Source organism: Trichomycterus rosablanca, chromosome 24 (assembly GCF_030014385.1).
Source record: "Trichomycterus rosablanca isolate fTriRos1 chromosome 24, fTriRos1.hap1, whole genome shotgun sequence".
Taxonomy (NCBI): Eukaryota; Metazoa; Chordata; class Actinopteri; order Siluriformes; family Trichomycteridae; genus Trichomycterus; species Trichomycterus rosablanca.
In genome coordinates, this window is record NC_086011.1 from 17,975,062 (window position 1) to 17,999,667 (window position 24,606).

General features: G+C 40.1%; 2 protein-coding genes across 2 annotated transcripts; one reads left to right on the forward strand and one right to left on the reverse strand.

Annotated features, from left to right (window-relative positions):
* Positions 1-5,177: 5,177 nt before the first annotated feature.
* Positions 5,178-17,510, reverse strand: sypl2a (synaptophysin-like 2a). The gene is made up of 6 exons (XM_062986401.1): positions 17,419-17,510; positions 16,986-17,060; positions 9,767-9,882; positions 8,740-8,941; positions 6,712-6,885; positions 5,178-6,608 (listed from the first exon to the last, which is right to left on the reverse strand). The coding sequence occupies exons 1-6, from the start codon at positions 17,431-17,433 to the stop codon at positions 6,486-6,488; spliced, it is 705 nt and encodes a 234-aa protein (XP_062842471.1). The 5' UTR covers positions 17,434-17,510; the 3' UTR covers positions 5,178-6,485.
* Positions 17,511-18,599: 1,089 nt separating this feature from the next.
* Positions 18,600-23,182, forward strand: psma5 (proteasome 20S subunit alpha 5). The gene is made up of 10 exons (XM_062986420.1): positions 18,600-18,656; positions 19,305-19,344; positions 19,484-19,550; positions 20,177-20,303; positions 20,583-20,650; positions 20,804-20,911; positions 21,531-21,589; positions 21,669-21,771; positions 21,893-21,979; positions 22,839-23,182. The coding sequence occupies exons 2-10, from the start codon at positions 19,316-19,318 to the stop codon at positions 22,914-22,916; spliced, it is 726 nt and encodes a 241-aa protein (XP_062842490.1). The 5' UTR covers positions 18,600-18,656; positions 19,305-19,315; the 3' UTR covers positions 22,917-23,182.
* Positions 23,183-24,606: the final 1,424 nt, after the last annotated feature.

Consider the following 24,606-nt stretch of genomic DNA (forward strand, 5'->3'; position numbering starts at 1 on the left):
TGCATGCGCGGCCCTTCCTGTGTGCGCGCAACTAAACTACCAGACCAGTTATTTACTATTTTATACGGCTTTTAACTATTCCTGTGTTATTTAGAAAGCATCCAGTGTAAACAATTCATTTCAGTTTACGCGCAATGTATTTGTACTTATTTAAAAGCATAAACAAAACTATTTAACCTATCACCCCACACATTTTCTGATCAACACAGTAACAGTAGCACTGTCGCCTCACAGTAAGAAGGTCCTGGGTTCGATCCCCAGGTGGGGTATTCCGGGTCCTCTCTGTGTGGAGTTTGCATGTTCTCCCGGTGTCTGTGTGGGTTTCCTCCTGGAGCTCCGGTTTCCTCCCACAGTCCAAAGACGTGCAAGTGAGGTGAACTGGAGATACACAATTGTCCATGACTGTGTTTGACATTAAACTTGTGTACTGATGAATCTTGTGTAAGCAGTAACTACCTGTCCTGTCTTGAATGTAACCAAAGTGTAAAACATGACGTTATAATCCTAATAAATAAATAAACATTAACAGTTTTGGAGTTTACATTTACGGCAGACACTTTTATCCAAAGCGACTTACATTACAGTTTGTGCAATTGAGGGTTAAGGGCCTTGCTTAAGGGCCCAACAGCAGCAACCTGGCAGCTGTGAGGCTTGAACCAGCAACCTTCTGATTACTAGTCCAGTACCTTAACCACTAGGCTACAGCTTGCCTCACCCCTTGCTAACATTTAATCAACTGCATGCTTCTAACCTTGTGGAAGTCCTGTGCTGTCCATAACTAGATGGTTTAACAAGCTTGGTGTGAAGGAAACTCCTGACTCCTAACTTAAACCTAAATCTGGGAGGAATTGGAATGCTGATTGAGAGCCAAGTCTTCTCTAACACTAGCGCCTGATCTTATGGGCGCAACTTCATAATTACATTTACATTTTCAGCATTAGCAGACGCCTTTATCCAAAGCGACTTACATTACAGTCACATTATACAGTTTGAGTAAGTGAGGGTTAAGGGCCTTGCTCAAGGGCCCAACAGCAGCAACCTGGCAGTGGTGGGGCTTGAACCAGGAACCCTCTGTTCACTGGTCCAGTACCTTAACCACTAGGCTACAACTGGCCCTGGATATATGCATGGATATATTCATTATTCATCTAATTTAATTTAGTTTGTTTTTAAATACAGTCTTTGTCCTTTTGGTCAGTATGTAAGTATGTAGATACTGCATGTTGAACAGATGTGGTGTAAAAAAACAACAACCCTGTAATTTACAAGAACTTTAAGATCTCTAAGTGTCGAACTAACATTTCCAGGAATTTGTGTAGGAGGAGAAAGGGCACACTGGACCCTGACCAAGCTTCATCATTTCCTCGACTGAACTTTACTGTCATCTAGTGGTTGAGAAGCACAGAGCAGACAGACATAACCATGCTCTCCTCGTTTAATACTTCACATTACATCCATAAGAAATGCAAACAGACTAAACTGAAGTCATTCTTCTTCTGATCTTATCAAAACAGGTACAAAAGTGTAGAGGAAAGACCCCCCTCAGTCCCACCTGCTCATAAAATTAGAACATTTTGCTCAAAATGATAATAAAAGGGCAGAACAGAGGCAAGTATGATACAGGCACTTATGCTTCCAGCAGCCTGACTTCTAACTACAATTCTATTCAGGTTACAATTTTAATCAAGCGAGTTTTAATTTTGACACAAACTAATCATACAAAAGGTTAACATGCTTATGGAGAGCTATGATTACAGACTAGAGTTTACATCTTTACTGCAAAATGATTAAGGCAACAAAGGCAACAGAATTAAGCAAAATCTAATAAAACAATAATGTCACAACATACACTTATGATCAGACAGTCATTTTAGTATAAACTTTTAAAGTAATTGAGTTTTGAATTAATCTTACACCTTCTATCATTATTATTATTATTATTATTATTATAACTTGGATATTTATTAAAGAAAGCAATTCTTATTTCTGTTCACCAAAACAAAATTCAGTTCACACACACACACACAAGACAGAACTGAACAAACCAGAAAGCATCAGATGTGAGGCCTGATGAACTTGTAAACCTCAGCAACATGTTCTTCATATAAAAAGTACAAAAACGGAGGGTCAGTGTCAGTCTTACATTTAACCTGCTTGGTAAAATTGTGCGGAAAAAAAAAAACTATAATAAAGTACAACAATAAATAAAGATGGCATTTATGATCTGAATAAAAACTTAGTGTTAAATGAGAGTCAGTTGTTTTGCATAACGGAATTGTTTGGCTTTCATGTAATTACAGCCAACAAGTGGCACTTGGAAATAGCAAACAGCTTATTTCAGCATGGCAATGTAGATTAATATTAATTATTAATATAAGAGCACAGACTAATATGTCCGAAACTAACCTAAGATTTCAGTGGCACTTTTAACTTTCATGAGGTGCAAAATTTCTATCATCAATAACAAACTAATTAAGGCACTTTTGTCTGTGAATAGTCCAAAACTTGACACTATAAGAACGATAGAGGCTGAAATGTTATCCAAAAAGACACACGACACAGTCATGGAAGCTGATTTTAAACTCTGGAACAGTTAAGAGACAACAGGAGCTTAGTCTAAGAGAATTTTTAGCAAGGTTTAAAAGAGACATGCGTTCATTCAATCATCAGGGGGACGCGAGTTTAATTCCACCCAGCGAGAGTCCATGAGAGCATAACAGACACTGCTCTCCAAGTGGAAAGTAAAGCATTGTGGTCTGCCCCACGTTTACACTGGCTACAGAGGGCTTTGTCTTAGAGTAAGCACGTGTTAGCCCTCACCTCTCCAGGTTTGTAGTTGTTTGTGCCACAGGGAAGAATGAAAGAGTAAACATGAACAATCACTGACTCAAATGTAAGGAGAAATAAGGCCACAGGGTCATAATCTAGTTGTTTATGATCCAGTCATGCACAAATCAATAAAAAATTTACTTAAAAAATGAAATGATGAGCGCAGATACAGTTGATTGTATCTGGTATGTTGTAATGCAAAAAAAAAGAACATACAGTGGTGTTAAAAAAAATAGCAGTACAACACCATTAACTTGATGAATCACTGTTTTTAGTAGAAATGATATTTCTACATAGCAAAGAATTTACTTGAAAGTGTAGTAGAGTATTGAAAACAAAACAAACCCAACAATTAGGACGTGCATGCCGTTCATTCTGAGTAATCGAAGCATTGATTGAAAGGGGGTTGTTCAAAATAATAGTGAGGAGTTCAGTTGGTGAAGTCATTCATTCTGCAGAAGAACGGGTGTCAAATTTGGCTCTTATTTAATTTAGGAGGGGGGCAAATGTTGCACAGGTTGGTCATAGCGCATTTCCTTCTGAAATACTGGGTAAAATGGGTTGTTCCAGGCATTGTTCTGATGAACAGCGTACTTTTGATTAAAAAGTTGATTTTAGAGGGAAAAAACATACAGAGAAGTGCAGCAAATGATAGGCTGCTCAGCTAAAATGATCTGAAATGCCTTAAAGTGACAACCAACACCTGAAAGATGCAGAAGGAAGCGTGGAACTACTGTTTGAATGGATCAAATAATAGCCAGAATGGCAAATACTCAGCCAGTGATCACCTCCAGAAAGATCAATGAACATCTGAAGTTCCCAGTGAGTACAGAAGATGATTAAATGAAGCCAATTTACCAGCAAGAACTCCTGCAAAGTCCCGTTGTTAAGATAAAGACGTGTCCTGAATGGGTTCAAATTTCCCAAAGAACACATTGACTGGTCCAAAGAGAAACGGCTCAACATTTTGTGGACTGGTGAAAGCAAAATTTTTCTTTTTGGGTCAAGTGGCCGTAGACAGTATGTCAGACGACCCCCGATCACTGAATTCAAGCCAAAGTTCACTGTGAAGACAGTAAAGCACGGTGGTACAAAACTATGATATGGGGATGTTTCTCATACCGTGGTGTTACGTCTATTTATCACATACGAGGGATCATGGATCAGTTTAAATATATCAGAATACTTGAGATCATGTTGCCCTATGCTGAAGAAGAAATGCCCTTAAAATGGGTGTTTCAACATGACAATGACCCAAAACATCTTGGTTACAGACAAACAAGATTGAGGTAATAGAGTGACCAGCACAATCCCCTGACTTCAGTCCCATAGAGAACTTGTGGGCTGAAATCTGAAACACATTTTTTTGAGGCAAAACCCAAAATTGCAGAAGAACTGTGGAATGTCGTCTAATCATCCTGGACTGGAATACCTGTTCAGAGGTGCCAGAAGTTGGTCGACTCCATGCAACACAGATCTTGGAAACAATCGTTATGCCACTAAATATTAGTTCAGTAATTTAAAGTAAAGTAAAACCTCAAACATTTTCAGTTTGTAGATACATTTTTTGAGTTTTTAAAGAAAATTGCTGCACTGCTATTTTTTTGAACAGCCTAATATTCATTTTTCTTAACTTTCTGTAAAGGATTAACACAAACTGGCTAAATGTTGTTAATGTTTTGATTTAGAATTAAAAGTGGAGTATTTTCAGTGCATTTGCATTTATGGAAATAAAAGTTATTATAATGATTTTGTGCTTTATTCACTTTTTAAAATCACTGCTATTTTTTTGAACACTACTGAAGAACCTGAATGGACGGGTGAGGTGCAGCATGTGCTTCCCCTAAAACATGTAAAGTCACTGCTTTTATAACAAGACGCAGCTCATGCAGCTCTTTTATATAAACACATTGCTTGACTGATATGGGGGGGGGGAATGCCAAATCATTTTCATTTAGAGAGCATCACCAATCCACAACCAGCTCAACACAGCTCGTGGCATCACTGGGTCTTGGGCTCAAGCGCTCTTCTGTTGCACCGTTCGAGAGTCAACATCACTAATTTCTATAGATTTATTAGGTTAGCAAAGCCCCACCCTAATCAAAAAGCTAAATAAGACAAAGCTGTCGCAGATCAGTTAGAAAAGCGAGCTGTAAATGTTAGTGGAACTGGAACGATACAGGTACAGGTAAAATATCCCAGTACGGTCCCAGATTTGTGTAGAAAATAGGCTTCAGAATGCAAACTGCAGATTTTATAAACATAAAGCTTGTGTTTCATGAGGTCAGGCTTACACATGAAAAAAATAAACACAAAAGCAGGTGAATTAGACGTGTTGTGAAAGGGCATAATGGTGCAGGAACTTTATATAGTCACGAAACTGGGCTCAATTTACCTAAACACACAAGGTGAGTACACACAATGACCAACTAACTGGACAGGAGCTTATCTTACAGCTTAAACCTTCCTAATATAAAACATGTAGCTCCTTCTGCAATAAGGCAAAGTGTAAGAATTTGTATATTATGTACTGGCTGCATAAAAGGGAGCTAATTGTAATATGTCTGCATATTTGGTGCGTTCTTGTTTGGTTCTGTGATACAGAGGGGGTTTAAACAGCGCCCTCTCGTGGTCACTGGACCTACACCCAGAGAAGCAAGCTGGACAGAGTAACTTTAAATTAAATAGTAATTAAATAAACATAATTCCAATCAAGTGCTTATGTTCACTAAGGGCTATTCTTACAAAAGTTAGAGCCAAATAGCCAGTTTTTGCTTCAAATACTTGAAATATGTATGAAATATTATATTGTATTTATTACAGCATTAACATTAAAACCACCTCCTTGTTTCTACACTCACTGTCCATTTGATCAGCTCCACTTACCATATAGAAGCACTTCGTAGTTTTTAAATAGTGTCCACTCACTGTCCACTCTATTAGACACTCCTACCTCTATTGCTGCTGTTTGAGTCGGTCATCTTCCGGACCTTCATCAGTGGTCACAGGTCGCTGCCCACGGGGCGCTGTTGATGGGATATTTTTGGATAGTGAGGTGTTTAAAAACTCCAGCAGCGCTGCTGTGTCTGATCCACTCATACCAGCACAACACACACTAACACACCACCACCATGTCAGTGTCACTGCAGTGCTGAGAATGATCCACCACCTAAATAATACCTGCTCTGTGGTGGTCCTGACCATTGAAGAACAGCATGAAAGGGGGTAACAAAGCATGTAGAGAAACAGATGGACTACAGGCAGTAATTGTAGAACTACAAAGTGCTTCTATATGGTAAGTGGAGCCGATAAAATGGACAGTGAGTGTAGAAACAAAGTGGTTTTAATGTTATGGCTGATCGGTGTATATTATTAACCATATTTATTAAATGAACTAAAAACAATCATGCTGAGTGAATAGGTGGGACATGAGAGGTTGAGAATCCCTGGATTACTAAACTCACTCCAGACAATCCAACCAAACTGAATCTGATAATGACTGATAATAATGAACATCTGGCACCGTGTGTGTAAAAGTTCACCGCGCTGCCCACAGCCGGGCCACTCGGTTTGAGCTAAAGCCTCCGCTTATGAAACTTGGCGTGCTCCGTTTTGTGATTGGCTTGTATGGAGTGGTGGGAGTCTGCTTCATCCGTTTAAGAACTCGGAGCTCCCTGCTCGAGATTGGGCGGAGGGTTGGCGGGCTTGTGAAACGGAGTCTCCTTAAAGATGAACCAGCAGTTCCCCGCCCACAAGACGAGATTCAGGAATCCGAAGATCTGAAAAGAGAGGAGAAGAAAAAAACGACTCCAGACGTTACTGATTTAACACACGATGCCTTTTCCTTTCCAGAATTCAGCGCGAGTGGGACGCTGGTCTCACCACGGAAGCGTTGAGACGGCCCATGGCGGGAAAGATCGCGCTTTTGCAGGGTGGATAGCAGTACTGGAGCACCGTTTCCGGGCTGGTGGCAGATTTCACGTCAGTCAGGCCTTTACCCCAGGCGGAGGAGGAGACCAGCCACAGAAAGGCAAACACTGCAGTCACAAACAAATCCTGCAGGGGGGAGAACAGTACACAAGTGTCACTAAAAGAGGATGAGCTATGAGGGTAGATATACAGTATGTGAACAAGTTTTCACTAATACAGCAGGTAAATAATACAGTTAAAGAACTACGGCTAGCAATGCAGACTGAGGATCACCCCTCATCACGTTTGTGAAATGTCATACTTAATGCTTAGACTTTAACTGATGTGCAGCATGTAAATAAATTCTGCACCTATAAAAGGGTGTCCCAAAATTCACACAAGAAGTAATTTTGATAGAGAACACAGGTTTTAATTGATTCATGAAGTATACAGTATAGGGTAAATGGCCTCCACGGCTTTGCTGGCACATACGCACTCTTTTGTCGAAATTTTCCATGACCGTTTTGCATAAATGTGGCTGAATTTCGTTGATACAGCGCTCAATTTCCTCCTTCAAGGCGTGGGTGGTCGTGGGCTTGATGGCATAAACCTTAGACTTCAAAAAACCCCAAAGAAAAAAGTCCAACGGCGTTAAATCGCATGATCCTTACCGCACAAATGGCGCCAATTTCAAATCTTGCGTGATTTTTGGGACACCCTATATAACATTTACGTTTACGTTTACGGCATTTAGCAGACGCCTTTATCCAAGCGACTTACATTACAGTCACAGTATACAGTCTTGCTCAAGGGTTCAACAGCAGCAACCTAGCAGGATTACTAGTCCTGGGCCTTAACCACTAGGTTACAACTTGCTTAAAAGAGTTGTGGCCTAGTGGTTAAGGTGCTGGACTAGTAAGTCAAAGGTTGTTGGTTCAAGCGTCACCGCTGACACCGTCACAGTATTGTCGCTTTGGATACAATGCCGAAAAATGTAATGTAATGTCAATAATAACAACTGGAGTAACTGGTTAGCCTGTAATAATTTAAATGGGTTTCATTTACATTTTCAGCATTTAGCAGACGCCTTTATCCAAAGTGACTTACAGTACATTTACAGTTACAATCTGAGCAGTGAGGCTTGAACCAGCAACCTTTTGATTACTAGTCCAGTACCCTAACCACTAGGCTACAGCTTGCCCATACGGGTTAGACTAGAATAGACTGGAATGTTTATTTATTTATTTATTTATTAGGACTTTAACGTCATGTTTTACACACTTTGGTTACATTCATGGCACCACAGGTAGTTACTGCTTACACAAGATGTCAAACACAGTCATGGACAATTTCATATCTCCAGTTCACCTCACTTCACGTCTTTGGACTGTGGGAGGAAACCGGAGCTCCCGGAGGAAACCCACGCGGACACGGGGAGAACATGCAAACTGGAATGCCTTTGTCAATTATGAATGCATTCAATACAATTCAATTCCTTTTTTGCGTGTCCCAGATGAGGTCAGAACGCAGGGTCAGCCGATGTTTGGCACCCCTGGGGCTGATGGGGTTAAGGGCCATGCTCAAGGGCCCAAAAGTGGCTGTTTAAGTTTAATGTCAAACACAGTCCTGGACAATTTCGTATCTCCAGTTAATCTCACTTGCAGGTTTTTGTACTGTAGGAGGAAACCGGAGCTCCCGGAGGAAACCCACACAGACACGGGGAGAACATGCAAACTCCACACAGAAAAGACCCGGACCGTTCCCACCTGGGGATCGAACCCAGGACCTTCTCGCTGTGAGGCGACAGTGCTACCCAGTTAGAACCTAATTTCCAAATGTGGCCCCCTATGTTGCATGAATAAATGAATCAGTTCAGAAATACCAGTTAGTCTGTAGCCTGAACGATAAAGCTGTTCAGTATGATCGTGTGAACAATCTGATCTCAGGTCAGTCCCCGATAAGAGGAAAATGCAAATGCTGATTGACGGTGGATTCACTCACAATGGTGGGTCCTCTGGTGGTTTCTCTGTAAACATGCTGGTAGCCCAGATACAGGACGATGGTGAAGGTGCAGTAAAGGAAACCGAAGACGCCCACACAGACGTAGAACTCCGCCGAGGAGGAGTAATCGCCCCTCAGGAAGGACGTGTTGCTGGGGAGGCTGGCGTTGCAGTCAGGGATGTGGAACGAGTGGCTATTGAGCCTGAAGAAGAGAGATGAAGTTAGAGCAGATCTACACAAACTACACTGACAGATCTCTCTGGATTCATTGAATCTTTTCACGATGTGTACGGTAGAAGGTGAAAAACCTTAATTATTCACAGTCTTGCATGTTAAACTGACAGTTCTCTTGTGAAGTGGTCAGACCTGACCCATCTTTGTGTGTAAAGACGCAGCCTGTGCTGGAGCCTCTATTTTAAACCCAATTTAAGTTTCCCTCACCTGTTACCTTTCACCCGCTTATTGAGGACTGTTTGCACAAACGGAATAAAAAGAAGTGACTTTTATTGTTAATTTAAAGCCACACTTTTTGCATTTCCCCCCTTTTTTCTTCCAATCTATTTGTATCCGACTACCCTGTTATATTTACTTGACTGCTGCCGACCCCCACTATACTTTTATCAGTTAAATATACGTAGGTTCACATGAATAAACGAATCACAAACTCTAGGGTTTAGAAATGGGGTTTGTTCTTGTTACTATGAATCTATTACTAATTTTTTTTATTGCATTTTCCCCCGATTTTCCTCCCAATCTAGTCATATCCGATTGCATTACGCTTCCTCTCCGCTGCTGATTGAGGAGAGCGAGACCGACTGCATGAGGCGAGATCATTCGCGGATCAGCTTTGTGTCCGGGGAGCCACACCCCGATCAGCATTGTCCCTCGACTCGACTGCATCAGTTATGAGGTCCCGTCCGGCTCCCACCCTGTACGAACAACAGCCAATCTCGCCCAGTCGGGATGTCAGCTCTGTTTTAGGGTTGCGCCACCTGAACAACCCATTACTAACATTAAGATGATTTACCTGAACGGATAGCCGAAGACTGCGGTGATATTCTTTATGGCATCAGGACAGGTGAGTGATATGGTGGTGGATCCTTGATACCCGCCAGTGGTGGCAAAAGCAAAGATAGAGAATAACTAAAAACAAAGCACAACAATTAGTTCAGACACTGCATTTTAGCATCAAAATGTCATCAAAAACTAATTTAATTATAAAAAAAAAATGTAATCAGTAGAATGACTTGGGAGGCAGCTGTTCAACATCTGTCTCAGCAGCAGGGGCCACATTCTCAGCCTTCGCACAAATGCTGGGCATTTACACAGGGGTTTTAACACCACTACTATAATCAATAACTGATTATTCTAATCATTTCATTTACTTTGTGATGAGGCGGTAAATTATTAACATCTCTGCCAGGTTAGCGGCCGTATTACTATATTTTTAACTCCTAAAACTGGCGGTCCTACTGAGCATTTAATTAAACACATCTCTAACCTCAATTTCTAGGTTTCTTGCTTTGGAACTATAATTATAACTGAAGCATTCGAGTCTCAGTTGTGCTATCAGCCAGCCGGGCGCCTGCACAGACACGATTCGGACGGCTGTGTGTCTGTGACGATGAGTATACATGTTCCTTGTGGCTGGTGCAGGTTCCTTGCTGTTCCCAGCATAATGTTGATACGAGCTTAATCCTGTAATAAACATCAAATGGGGGAATGTAATAGCTCAGCTCAGCGGTTAAGGTGCTGGACTAGTAATCAGAAGGTTGTCGGTTTAAGCCGCAGCACTGCCAAGTTTCCACTGTTGGGTCCCTGTGCAGGGCCCTTAACCCTTAATAGCTTGAACTGTATTAGTCACAACTGTAAGTGGCTTTGGGTAAAAGCGTCTGATGTAAATGTAACTGAAGGGTCGTTGTAGTCTAGTGGTTAAGGAACTGGACTAGTAATCGAAAGGTTACTGTTGGGCCCTTGAGCAAGGCCCTTAATCCTCAATTGCTTAGACAATATACCGTCACAGTACTGTAAGTGAAAATGCTGACATTATCAGTTATTAGCATGTATACACACGTAAGGACTAAGAACCAGTCAGCTGTGAGCTCTCATTTTAGTCCGAGCTGGATTATCCGACACTCTACAGTTGGAACGATTCAGCAGCAGAAGTCATAACAGAGCTGATAAAGGACATACGTGCGGTACCGTAAATAAACTCAGCACGCTGACGAACCAGGCGAAGGATTCTTTTCAGGGTTGTCTCGCATCACAAAGCAAGAACTTACACCCCCACCATCTAACTCTGCAGATCAGGATCGTCCTAATCATAACCCACTGTTCACACCGAATAAAAACTACATTACCAATTCATTTTTACCAGCCTATTTATCCTATTTATCCTAACACTGAGCACAAGGCAGGAATAACCTGGACTGGACAGCACAATTCCAAAATGCTTAGGAATCTTGTGGTGAGCACCAGGCATCGATCTGAGGAAATCCTTCCTTCCGAGTTAATGATTATGGTGTCGTAAACAGTAGGGACGTAACGATGCACCACAAGACAGTTAAAAATCGATTCACATGTGCAACGATTCAAATCGGTTTGGCGCTATTCACCTCGCCTGGTTGACGTCACTACAGGGTTGCCAGGTTCTCAATTTTCCAGCCAAATTTGTTTATGTGAGGATACTTTCTTTACTCATTTATTTATTTAATGTTGGATTTGTTTTAAAATTTCATTTGTTTTTGTTTTTTTACACAAAAGGGAAATGTGCAGCATTGTGTTGTACCTCCCTCAGAAATAAAAGGGCATTCATTATTTAGATAAATAAAAGATAAGCACAAATACAGCATTTTTTTTTATGTTTTCAAAGAGAAATAATTAAAGGAAACCTTGTCATAATTTGTCTTCAATTTAATTTCGGGAAAAAATCGTATCGTGAACCCAGTATCGTATCGCGTCGTGGGTACAGTGTATCGTTACAGCCCTAGTAAATAGTTCTTTGAAAAGCTCAGCAGGCCGAATAAACGCCACATTACATAAACCTCACAACGAAGACCTTAAAATTCCTAAAATACCTAAAAGTCCACTCCCTGTTTACAGAATAAAACCTGTGAGCGTGACAAGCCGACCTGTTGAAACCGAATAGCGCCGCTTCGCAGACCTTGTCAGTGTGACGGGTTTTTTCTTCCTGGCCTTTATATTTCAAAACCCAAATGCATGAAGGTCAGATCTTGAAAAACCTGAAACGTTTGACTGCTTTTCCAACTAAATACAAATGTGACCATGGGAAAAAAATATAAATAAATAAAAAAAATCACCCAGAATTTGCCTTTCAGCATCTACAAGCACCAGTGCTACTCCAGCGTGAACCACTCTATGCGACACATTAAAGGTTTAAACAAGCAAACCAAATTGCTTTCGTCATGCAGACTTTTCCTTTTGCTTAGATCTGAAGATGTACTTTTTTTAAAGCCGCATTATGAGCAGTAAGTGTGTGGCAACACTACAGGACACATAATTCCTCCTGACTGCTTGTTTATTACATACAACTTAGTACGTTAGGGTACTGAACTAGTAATCAGAAGATTGCCGGTTCAAGTTGTCACTGTTGGGCCCCTGAGCACGGCCCTTAACCCTCAATTGCTCAAACTGTATTCCATCCTAACTGCAAGCTGCTTTGAAAAAAAGCGTCCGCTAAATGCCACAAATGTATTTGCCGTTTAATCCGCCACACCTAAAGAAAGGATATGAAGATACCATGAGGATATCACTTACATCAGCAGTACTGTGTACCTGTTTACTGTGTACCTGAGTACCATGCTTAAGACGCCTGGGTTTCTCAACCTGGATTCACCACGTGATCCGGGATTATGATCAACTGGCCGAGTCCACCAACTACACTAGTGCATGTAAACGGGTTCACTTACTTTTCTAGAAATGTTTACCATATACTATACCAAATTTCTCCCCTACAGTGGGGCAGGTGCTCAGAGGGGCGAACCAGCACCCACCAGAAGCACATGCTGCTCCGTTCACGCCAAAATCAACACCTACACACTGCAAGTGCAGCTGATAAAGAGCGGCTTTGTCTGCATAAACTTTCATCACAAGCTTTAGACGGACTCATCTGAAAGCTCTGATATTTTCCTCCTTGCGTTCACATTTGCGCCTCCACACAGTAGAATGTACTTCAGTGACCTGTTTAAGTTAATTCCATACATTAAAAAAAATCCTGCACAGACAACATTAATCACTATTCCTATCACTGCCAGCTATTATGGCCCATAAACAGAAGGTACAGATCCTTCACATCAGGAAACAATAAATGCTGCAAAAACAAGAGCCATATAACACACAACGGGGCCAAAAGTCATGCCATGTTAAATTCCAACTGTCACAACGGCTAAAATACTGAAGCTTCTGATGAGCGGGTCAGTTCCACCTGTGCCACCGAGCGCCGAGCTTGAATAGCTTGAATTAATAAACACTACTGACAATAACGACTGACACTATTGACCATTTATTCTCATACTGTCTGGCATGTATAAGCGAGAGCGCTCTGCTGTGGCGTCATTTGGAGGCGTAAGAAGGTTACGTAGAATAAAGTGGCTTCGTTAATCTAAGGGGAAATTAAATCATACTGAAGAGCTATGAAGCCACGACAAGTGATTCCAGGATTAGGAAACCTGGTCTCACCATGTTTTTTCATGCTAGATTTAAGGTGGAATGAAACACTTCCCTCATATATGACCAATCGTGTGTGTGTGTGTGTGAATGCCGACCACGCCCACGGCTCTGCTGAGATCGAAACTTGTGAGTTTGAACACTCTGCAGTGGCGTGTTAGGATGTCCTTACACTACAAGCCCCTCCCTATAAGCGGTGTGTTGTACGTGTATAAATGTAGCAGGTGCAGCAGTGTTGTTGGGATTTTTAAAGCACCTCAGTGTCAATGCTGTAACATGCTACCGATTCCTAATAAAGGTACCTTAGTGGGTAGAGCTTTGGGCTATCGCCTGAAAAGTTGAGAGTTCAAATCCCAGCTCTGCCATGTTGGGCCCTTGAGCAAGGCCCTTAAACCTGTCTGCTCCAGGGGCGCCGTACTCTGACCCAAGCTTCCAAACAAGCTGGGATATGCAAAGTAAGAATTTCATTGTACTGTACACGTGTATATGCAATATGACAAATAAAGGTGTTTAGTCACTGGAGTGATAAGAATGGTCCACCAGCCAAATATCATCTGGTTAGTAGACAGGGTCCTGTGTGGGATCAATCAATGACTGCATGTTGCAGGTAGGTGTACCTAATAAAGTGTTCGGAAATATTAATAAATGCACATTGTTAAACAGCTACCACACTTCCGACCAATCAAAATACAACAGCGCTGTCGTACAACTCCACACCAATCGAAGCATAAAACGCTGAAGTCATTCAGAAGTGCAGCTTGTTTAACATTAACTCTGTCTGTGTGTGTGTGTGTGTGTGTGTGTGTGTGTGTGTGTGTTAAATTCTAACCACGTTAACAGGTTTTCCCCCCACAGACCACCTGAGCGCGACGCTGACTGGAGCAAAAGCTCAAAAAGAAAGAGAGGAAAACCAAAACCATAAACACACGCTCGCTGTTCCAGCGGAAAGCTAGTCCGCTTCAATAACGCTGCGCCGGTGTCTTAAACAGGACGCGGCACGTTTCCTGGTAACTCCCGTTCCGTCTTAAGCTGACTCCACAGTACGGAGGGAGTTAGCGGGGAGCAAAGCGCCAAGCCTTTAGCAAACAAAACAAACCGAAACGGACTGACAAGGGTGGGTTTTTTTGGGGGCTCTGGGGAGAAAAGCTACATTTCAGATATAAAATTGAGCTTTTATGATTGATAAACGGGGATAAATCACTGCTGTGTGTGTGTGTGTATATGCGTGTGCAGGGGGGCACCAGCTGGCATGCACGGCTTTACACATCCAGAAGTACTAGAAATGTTCTTGGCTGGTTTCCACAACTTGAAATGCTAAAGTTACTCGTTACTGAAATTCCCACGGCTCATGTGGACCGCCTAATGCATTTCGAATCTAAATGCTAACACAAGTAAGATCCAATTTAAATCTTTATTTACTTAGGCAACTGTGAGAACATGGCGGTATCATCCGTATTTATACTCCTCTTTTACTGACAGTTGACACAAACACACAAAAAAGGGACGTGGCATATTTACAGTGTCAACGTGGCGTTTCTGGGTTTAACATGTATGTGAATTTACATGCTGGCTCTGGCCTGCGCTTAAGCAATATATGCAGCCGATATAAATAAAGTCGAGTGTGTATTTGTGGAGCGGCCGTGAGCTTTGCCAAAGGGCGTGTACGAGCGAGGACTGCCGAGCACGCCGGACCTTAAGTCGACCTGCACACGGAGAGTAAAACTAAAGCTTGAAGTTCTATTAACGTGGTAGGCGTGAGCGGCGGCGAGAAATGCAATCCTGTTACTTTAAGGCTGCTATAGAGTCGAGACGTCGTCCGATATTTGCATTGTGGCCATTTGCATGGGAAACTCTAGTTTTTAAATGGAGGATTGAGGCGGCACAGGATCCCAGTATTAAAAAGCCACTGGCTTCATTTTATATTGTATTGTATGTATTTGAACATTTGATTAAAAACAAAAAGTATCAGTGTACATGTTCCGTCGAGTAGTTCGATACAACTAAATATCTGTAAGACATTAAATTTGGTAAAAATCATGCATCTTTCACAAAACCTACTATAGGAGAGTAAAGACGAGCATGTGACTTCTCCAGATATGTGAGGCCAACCAATGTAGCATCAACACGGAGGGAAACGTCCTCTTCCTGCACTTTCTTACACTGCACCACCTGAGTGCTACTTCTTAAACCAACTACAAACCATTTTTCGAACACAATGTAGTATCATTATGCTGATGTTCACATTATAAACCTTAAATCTTAAATTTGCACTGTAGTTTCACTTTATAATTTATATATTACAGCTGTTAATTACTTACAATCTATAACAACCCTACGATGTAAACCAAAAACATCTCCATATGTACCCCCAGGTCCCGTTGTTGTTATACAGATACTTGCTTGCTTGTTTGTATAATGTGAATCTCTGTAGTGTGTACTATTACTTTTGACTTTTTGATAAATGTCCTTCGTGATTAATAAAGTATCTATCTATCTAGACCTATATTTTCAATACGGTTAGGAGTGGTAGGAGTTATGCCCTGCAATGGATTGGCACTCTGTCCAAGATGTGTTCCTGTTTCGTGCACAAGATTTCAGGGTAACACTGGACCCTTAACATTTAAAAAAAAAAGAAATAAACTGATAGATGGAAGTTACTGAATGGAGCCGTCAAGTCACTTTACAGGTAAATATTTAATCGGAGGGTTGCAAACTGCTCATGTATGTCAAATTACTACCACGACCTTCAGGTGCCTTCAGCTTTACATACAAACTTCTTGAAATCCATTATTGCTTACAGAAATTTTTGATGTTGACATGACAAATAGTGAGGTAACTGTAAACGTCAGCGGTGTAAGAGAGCAATGTTTGGCGTAAACCTTATTAATAATAATGAGATGAGAGACCAATACTATTGACAGCATTATATCTCATCTAATTCCACCTTGGAACATCCGTTTGAATCAGGCATTCACGTCTAATCCCTGTGCCTAACCTCACAAATGGACTTACACAGACACACTCCAAAATCTTGTAGACAGCCGGTCCAGTTTATTAAAGGCTGTCAGGTGGATCTATAGCTACACCACTAACACATATGTATTAAATAAATAAAATTTAATTAACTAAATGGTAAAAAAAGGTCATTTACGGCTTGCTACATACAAGTACTGTTTTCAGAGCCTAAGAAGTTCTCTTTTTACTAACAGATTCTCTCTAGGATAATGTGTGGTCACTTAACAGGTCACAAATGATGGTACTGTTGACTGTACTTCAAGTCCTGTATAGTTTACTTACTGTGATACCTGGATCAAAGGCAAAATCTTAGTTTTGTGCAAAGACTGTAGGACTGCAGGTAATAATGTTATAGTTATAATACTACAGGTATAATATAATATATTATAGTGTAATGCATGTAGATTAGTCAATATGACCTGGATTTGCTAGTATTACATTAAAAAAACACAGTGTTGATTTACAAAACTTAAATACATTTGCTTCACCATCACACAAATCCTGCACAATAGACTTAAACTGATATAAACACTTTATAAACTCACCCACTCCAAAATGCGAATAAATCCCAAAGGCTCCTTTACAGGTCCCAAGTCGAGCCTGAACCCAGAGAGTAGTTTCTACACACACACAAAAAATAAATAAAATAAATACAAACATCTCAGTTCAATAATAAGGTTACACTTTGTTTATAATTTATCACCATTTGCAATGTCATATTCAACAGTACAATGTTAACAGATGTTTGTAGTAAATTTACAACGCGTTCAAGTTAGGCCGCATTCCTAATTGAGAATTATTATTTTCCTAGTGCACTACTTTGGGCGTAGACGCCATTTACTTACACAACAAGTAAGTGCACCTAGACAGGGATCATGGAGCAATTTGGCATACAGCCGTACCTAGTTAGCTACTTTGGTTAGCATTCCAGTTCAGCCCAAAAACAAGCAAAAACACGAGTTGCGCTAAATCCATTACCTGAATAAAGTCCATGGTTTGGTTGTTTGTTGACAGAGACGAGTTTGCTTCTATGTGCAAACGCAGAAATTGTTATTTAAGCAGAATAAAATGAGAAATGAGGACAGATAATCCGAGCGCTGTGAGGAGTGATTTGTGTGTGACGGTTAAACTTGTCAAACTTTCTGAACTGCAAAAAAACACGTGACCGCTTTTCTTTTTTTTAAAGGGACACGCACACAAATTAAAACGTTATATTTATTCATTTATTCTACAGTATAATTTATTCATTTATTTAGTTCATTTAAACAAGTCCCAAAATATCATTTAAGTTTGTGACTATGGCCTCTTAATATTTCCTTCGGGATTAATACAGTAACCTGTCTGTCTGTCTATCTGTCTATCTATCTATCTATCTATCTATCTATCTATCTATCTATCTATCTATCTATCTATCTATCTATCTATCTATCTGGTTGTCTGTCTGTATGTCTGTCTGTATGTCTGTCTATCTATTATCTCCTTGTTAGTGATTGTTTGTCTTAGTTTGCTGACTTCTGTGTACATATATAAATAGGAGTAGTATGACAAATCCTATTTAAAAGTCAATAAAACAGTGATCTCTTTGGTGGCCAAGGTTGGGAAAAAACCCCATACTGTCACTTCAAGTCGAGAGAACATTTGAACAATGTCAAATGTAAACATGTATGTTTTTTGTTGAAAGCTGTTTTAGTAAATGTAGTACACTTATTTTTACTGATGTCCAAACCCTTGGTCTTTCGTGGGGATTTAACATTAAAATAAAATCTTACTGGCACTCAGGTGGCACAGCGTTCTACTACTCAGTTCACTGTAAATGAGGAGTTTGGCAGATTTCATTAACACATAAATTAAAAACTAATTTCACGGATAGTTTGTTAGTGAAATGATGAGGTGAGAATCTAAGCTTATCAAAAAATTTATTCAAGATGCAGAGAATAAACTCTTGTATGTACTTTATATGATGATTCTGTAAAGTGCAGATCACACACACACACACACATAAAGCAAGCAATAATAGTTGAATAGTGATATTTTATGTATAAATATAACAACTTAATATTAATGTAGTAAAACAGATCTTCAAAAATTTCAAATATTAAATGATTGAATAATACTGGTGGGAACAAAAAATATGTTCCGTACTGTTTTTTCCGGAGCAGTTTCATTGGAGCACTTCCTTCACTGCTGAAACAAGCAAACTCACTCTGCTACAAGAGGTGAGATGCTCTTCTGACATTTATTATATATCTTTTATATACATTAATAGTTATTGTGTTACTGTATTTTCTAAAGCGCTATATTTAAGATATTTAAACATTAAAAACTGCGGAAAATGAAGTTTAACCACACCGGTTAGCTAACTCGTAAATTCGCGTTGTTTTTCCTACCCGTTTTCGGACATAGGCTGTTTCTCTGGGCAGGAGGCGGGATTTGTCAGAATACAGGTGGGGAAATAGATAACACAGCGCTTGGCTAACTGAGCTTGTTCTGTTAGCTCACATTAAATGTCAGAATGCTAACCGGATGATTTAGTTAATTTCCAGCCACTTTATTTGAGTAAAACTGCTCATATCAGATAAGCTAAAGTGTAAGTATGAATGGAGCGATGATGACTTAGCTAGTGCTGCTTGAATGGAAACCTGCTTCATGATTGATCATAATTCAGCCAATAGGATTACGAGAAATCAAGTAGTCCCGCCTTCTCTGTGAATGCCAACCAATCAGAAAAACGCATTCAGCTCTTGTACAGGTTCAGGCCTTCGGAGAGACAGTGCACCAACAAACAGCTCTCAGTGAACCTGCAGTGCATCTGTGGTAGTTTTTACTGAAGTGTTACTGACTTTCTCTCTTCTTTCTCGGATTAGGATTATTCAGGATGTTCCTGACAAGATCAGAATATGACAGGTGAGCAAATTTAACTGCTTATAAATGTACTTTCACTTTCAGTTTGCTGTCTCATGCTGAGATGACTTATTGTCGAGACTCACAGACTTCAGCATCTGACTTCATTCATGTTAAAACAGCGAATTTCTTCATTTTTCAGAGGTGTGAATACTTTCTCTCCAGAGGGCCGACTTTTCCAGGTGGAATATGCCATCGAAGCTATCAAGGTACTGTGTTTTAATCGGCTCATGCACAAATATTAAAAAGTCAAACTGTGTAAGCTGTCATTTTATCTGCAACATGAATCTTCTTGCATTTCTAATAAAAAAACATGAGAAAGGGATGAGCTAAAATTAGTAAATATATATACAGATGAGCCAAAACATGAGGACCGTTCATCTAATATGATGTGAAAACAGCTCTGACCTGCTGAGACATGGACTCCAAATGATATCTGATAGAGTCCTGTCGTATCTGGTACTAGGATGTTACCAACAAACCTCCAGCTTTTCAGTGTTGCGAGGTGGATCATCCTACAGTGCATCCCGGTGCCATATCTCCTGTGAATGATGCACACAAATGCACACATTTCCAGTTTTCTGCATGATTTTGGAGAAAAAGAATGTGTGTGACCAGCTGACTTTGTTTAAGTCTGCTTTTACATGATTTGTATTTTCTGTTGTGTCTTGAAGCTGGGGATATATACCTAAACTTACAATTAGCATCTTATGCCTGTTTGTGTTTGAATGTGAATTTTAAAAAGTAACTTAAATGTATGTTTATCCCTTTTGTTTTTAAACTATTTCAAAATCAATGCACTTAAGCCTCGTTGAATACATGTGCATGATTACAGTTGGGGTCCACAGCCATTGGCATTCAGACGTCGGAAGGCGTGTGTCTCGCTGTGGAGAAGAGAATCACCTCCCCTCTGATGGAGCCCAGCAGTATCGAAAAAATTGTTGAGATTGACTCTCACATCGGTAAGACCTTTAAAAAAACCTCAGTTCCGAAAAGTTGTGACTGTTTGAAATGCTAATACAATAGAAAGCAGGGGTTTGTAAATTGCTTTGACCTGTACTTAAACAAATAAAAATAATGTCATGTATAAAAGCATGTACATGCATGCACAAATATTATATATGGTTATTTTATTAGAATGCCAAGTGACATTGTGCCCAGTCAGAGAGTGCGAGTGCTAGACTGGCATGCCTGCTGTCCAGACCTGAGTCTCACTGAACTGTCGTTTTGTGTTTTTGCAGGATGCGCTATGAGTGGGTTGATAGCCGATGCCAAAACTCTAATTGACAAAGCAAGAGTGGAAACGCAGGTCTGTATATTTACCTCCTGTTTGTTTACAATATAAATTCAGCATGGCATTAAATTTCTGAATAAATAAATAAATATTGATATAAATTCTAGTAAAAAAGTGTTCTTGTTTGATGTAGTAATGTAGTTCAGGTTTTTTGTCCTTCCACTACAGAACCACTGGTTTACATACAATGAGACGATGACGGTAGAGAGTGTGACGCAGGCGGTATCTAACCTGGCTCTGCAGTTCGGAGAAGAGGATGCAGACCCTGGTGCAATGGTAATATGCATTCCTGGCTGTATTGATATAATATGTAAACATTTAATTATTAGCAATAAATATCAATTTGTTGGTATGACATTTAATCCACACAAAAACAAGTTAGTTTAAAAACATTGTCATATTTGTCCTTACTGTTTTGGGTAAGAACTAGACTAGTAATCTAGTCTGAAGGTGCTGTTTTAAGCTCCTCCACATCCAGATGCCACTGTTGGGCTCCCAAACAAGACCCTTAACCCTATATTGATTGTACTTGGGATGCTCAGGTGGCTCAGCAGTCTTAACTTGCTAGCCCACCAGTGCTAAGATCTCAAGCTCTCAAATTCAAGTATCAGCTCTGCTGTCGGCCGGCCGTGCGTCTACACAGACGTGACTGGCTCTGTCTGAGGAGGGGCCGGCCGAAGGTATTCCTCATAACTCGCCTCATGTAGGAGAAAGAAGTGGTTGGCTTGTCTGAAGGGGTGTGTCAGATACGGCCCTTCTTGGTCTATATTGTATTTACGGAATGTATGTTCGGTGTAGAAGTGATTAATAACTTCCTATGAAAGATTTATATGATTCTAAAATGTTTGCTTGTCCGCTCAGAGTTTCTCACTGAAATATGTGCTCGCCCCACCAGAGCCGCCCGTTCGGTGTCGCCCTGCTTTTTGGAGGACTGGATGAAAAAGGACCTCAGCTGTAAGCAAAGTTACCCAAAGCTCTGTTGCTGATAATGATGGAAAGCTAAAAGAGGTTCTAAAACAGTTCTGTTTTGCAGGTACCACATGGACCCGTCGGGCACGTTTGTGCAGTGCGATGCCAGGGCGATCGGGTCAGCGTCCGAGGGTGCCCAGAGTTCTCTGCAGGAAGTCTACCACAAGGTAGATAGATACCTTGGTGTCATTTTTATTTTTAAATATAAAACTGGGTGTTGATGTTACATCTGTTTTTAAAATTGTTATTTAACATTCAGATTGCCTTATTTTTCCTTTCCTTCTCCAGTCCATGACGTTAAAGGAAGCCATCAAGTCTTCTCTAACCATCCTGAAACAGGTCATGGAGGAGAAACTGAATGCCACCAACATCGAGGTAATCTACAATCCCAGGCTCCTTACAGGAACGTTCACAGCACATAAAGTGATTTTCATGAATTGTGTGTAGACTCCGAGCTGGCCATTAGTGGAGGTCGGCTGGCGTAATAGCCCACTGACCATTTTAGCTTTATTCATAACATTTAAACTAAAATTAATTCTGACACCTATGCATAATCAGGTGTGACTTGTTACACATGACCTCGACTGGAAGATCTTTAATTTGCTCACCAAATAAGGCGAAATATAATTCCAAGCATTAATTGAGAAGGTATAAATGATATGGAGGGTGTTTTTCCCCCATTAGGTGGCGCTCTATACAGCCATGTGGTAAAATAGGTCCCGTAATTCATACATCGCTGGTCATCCAGTCGTAGGCATGAATGACCTGTACACTAATGAGGTTAAGCTTATGGGGCAAAAGTAATAGTACCCCATGGTACTCTAATATTATCCACAAAACTACTACCATACCAAATAGTATGCGACTTTCTTACTCTGGTTGTGGTGTTCTTGGGTATACATAAGATTAATACACATTACTGTATATGTTTGTTAGATTGCCACAGTTCCAGTATTATAAACAACAGTCAACACTTGGTGCAATATAAAAACCTCATTTTTAATATTGAATTGATGGTGTCGTTAACAAATCATACAAGGAAAAAATCCAGCATCTGTTTATAAGGGATCTCAAATCTGCTCTAGAGCTGGGAAATATAGCAAATGTATTTTACCATATAATTCATTAATCTATATTTATAAGTTGTATGTCCTTAAATGTGTTAGAAACCTGCCTGATATTACTGATTTATTTAATAATCGGAATTATTATTATTTCTGTGTTTTACCTGTAGCTGGCTACAATAGAGCCTGGCAAGACCTTTCACATGTACACAAAAGAGGAGCTGGAGGAAGTCATCAAGGACATTTAGAGCTGATCTGCACCGGCATGACTGATGTTCTACCACCTCTGTTCAGATCAAACCCTAACAGCAGACTGGCATCTTTTTCAGACCAGATCCACTCTTTCTACTGTTTTTTTCTCCTCTGTTAATGACACGTCCACAATAATTTCTACAGCTCTGTACAGGCAACAGAATATCAGTACTTGTAGTGGAGTGAAAATAATTTGGGGAAATGGGAGGGGGGGTAGGTTTTTTTTGTTACCAATTGATACGTTAATAAACTTCATGAAGAACTGAGTGTTGTGTTATTGATGTACATTTTTATCTGGTTAACAGGTTTGTTGAAATGTGTGTTTGTGATATTCACAGTTAAAAGCCGGAATCCTTCTAGTAAAATGTTCTGTGTACAGGCAAAACCCTTTTTATTGTGTCCAAGTTTAGGATGGGTACTGAGAATGTACTGTGGCTAGGCTGTTTGGTCATCCACCATGTCAGTGTGGGTGCCCGACTGACCCAAACTTTTTTTATTTTACTGCTGTGTCACCTGAGCTCCCAGATCTTATGCATTTTCCTATTAATATAAACAGTGTGGAACATGCAGAATTTGGCACATTTACTAAATAAAACTGCACCTAAATGTAAAAAATGTTAATTTATTCATGTAGGCGATGTGCAAACGTGTACTTACTGAAAATAAATCAGTCGACTAAATATAGAACTTGGGTGCAGAGGTGCCAAGATTTTTGCATAAAACTGAACAGACTAGTCTATTGTTCAAAAACAAAGGTGTTGTTTATAACTGATTTAACTTATTGACCCCTAGGTGTGAGTTATTAAATGAATGTATGGGTGTGATGCCCTCTACAGTCTTGGTACCCTTTCCAGGGTGTGATCCCATTTTGAGTCCTGTGTGCCCAGATGACACTAAACACTTAATTATTATTTAAGAAACAGTATACAGTAAACACAAGAGTACACTTATATATATGAACACAGTACCAACTATATGTTTTAACATTAATACAGTGGGCAGCACTGTCGCCTGGGTTCGATCCCCAGGTTGAGCGGTCTGGTTCCTTTCTGTGTGGAGTTTGCATGTTCTCCCTATGTCTTGGTGGGTTTCCTCCGGGCGCGCCGGTTTCCTCCCACAGTACAAAAACATGCAAGTGAGGTGAATTGGAGATACAAAATTGTCCATAACGGTGTTTGACATTAAACTTGTGAACTGATGAATCTTGTGTGAAGAGTAACTACATGTCCTGTCATGAATGGAACCAAAGTGTGTAAAACATGACGTTAAAATCCTAATAAATAAATAAAAGATGGCAATTTGAATATAATATTTAGCTAGTAATATAATTAGGTTAATTATATAAGGTTCAATTGGCTAAAAGAGAGGGTTATCAAATATATACAACATACAGTATATTAGCGTTTAATTGGAACATCTTTACCAAATTTTCCCCAAATCCCAGAACACATCCACCCAAAAGAAAAAGGTATAGAAAATAAGCGATCAATCAGAGATGGTAATAAATCGACTTAATCTAGCATTAACTAAGTTCATAGTGCGTGATTTGGGACACAGCCAGGATCAAACTTTTTCCATGCCTCGAGTGACTGGATTTGGACTCTGATCGACAGCTCTGCTATCCAATAACAATAGTCAAATGGTTTTGAGTAGCCAATCATATTCGTTAGAGCGATCGGATGGGCG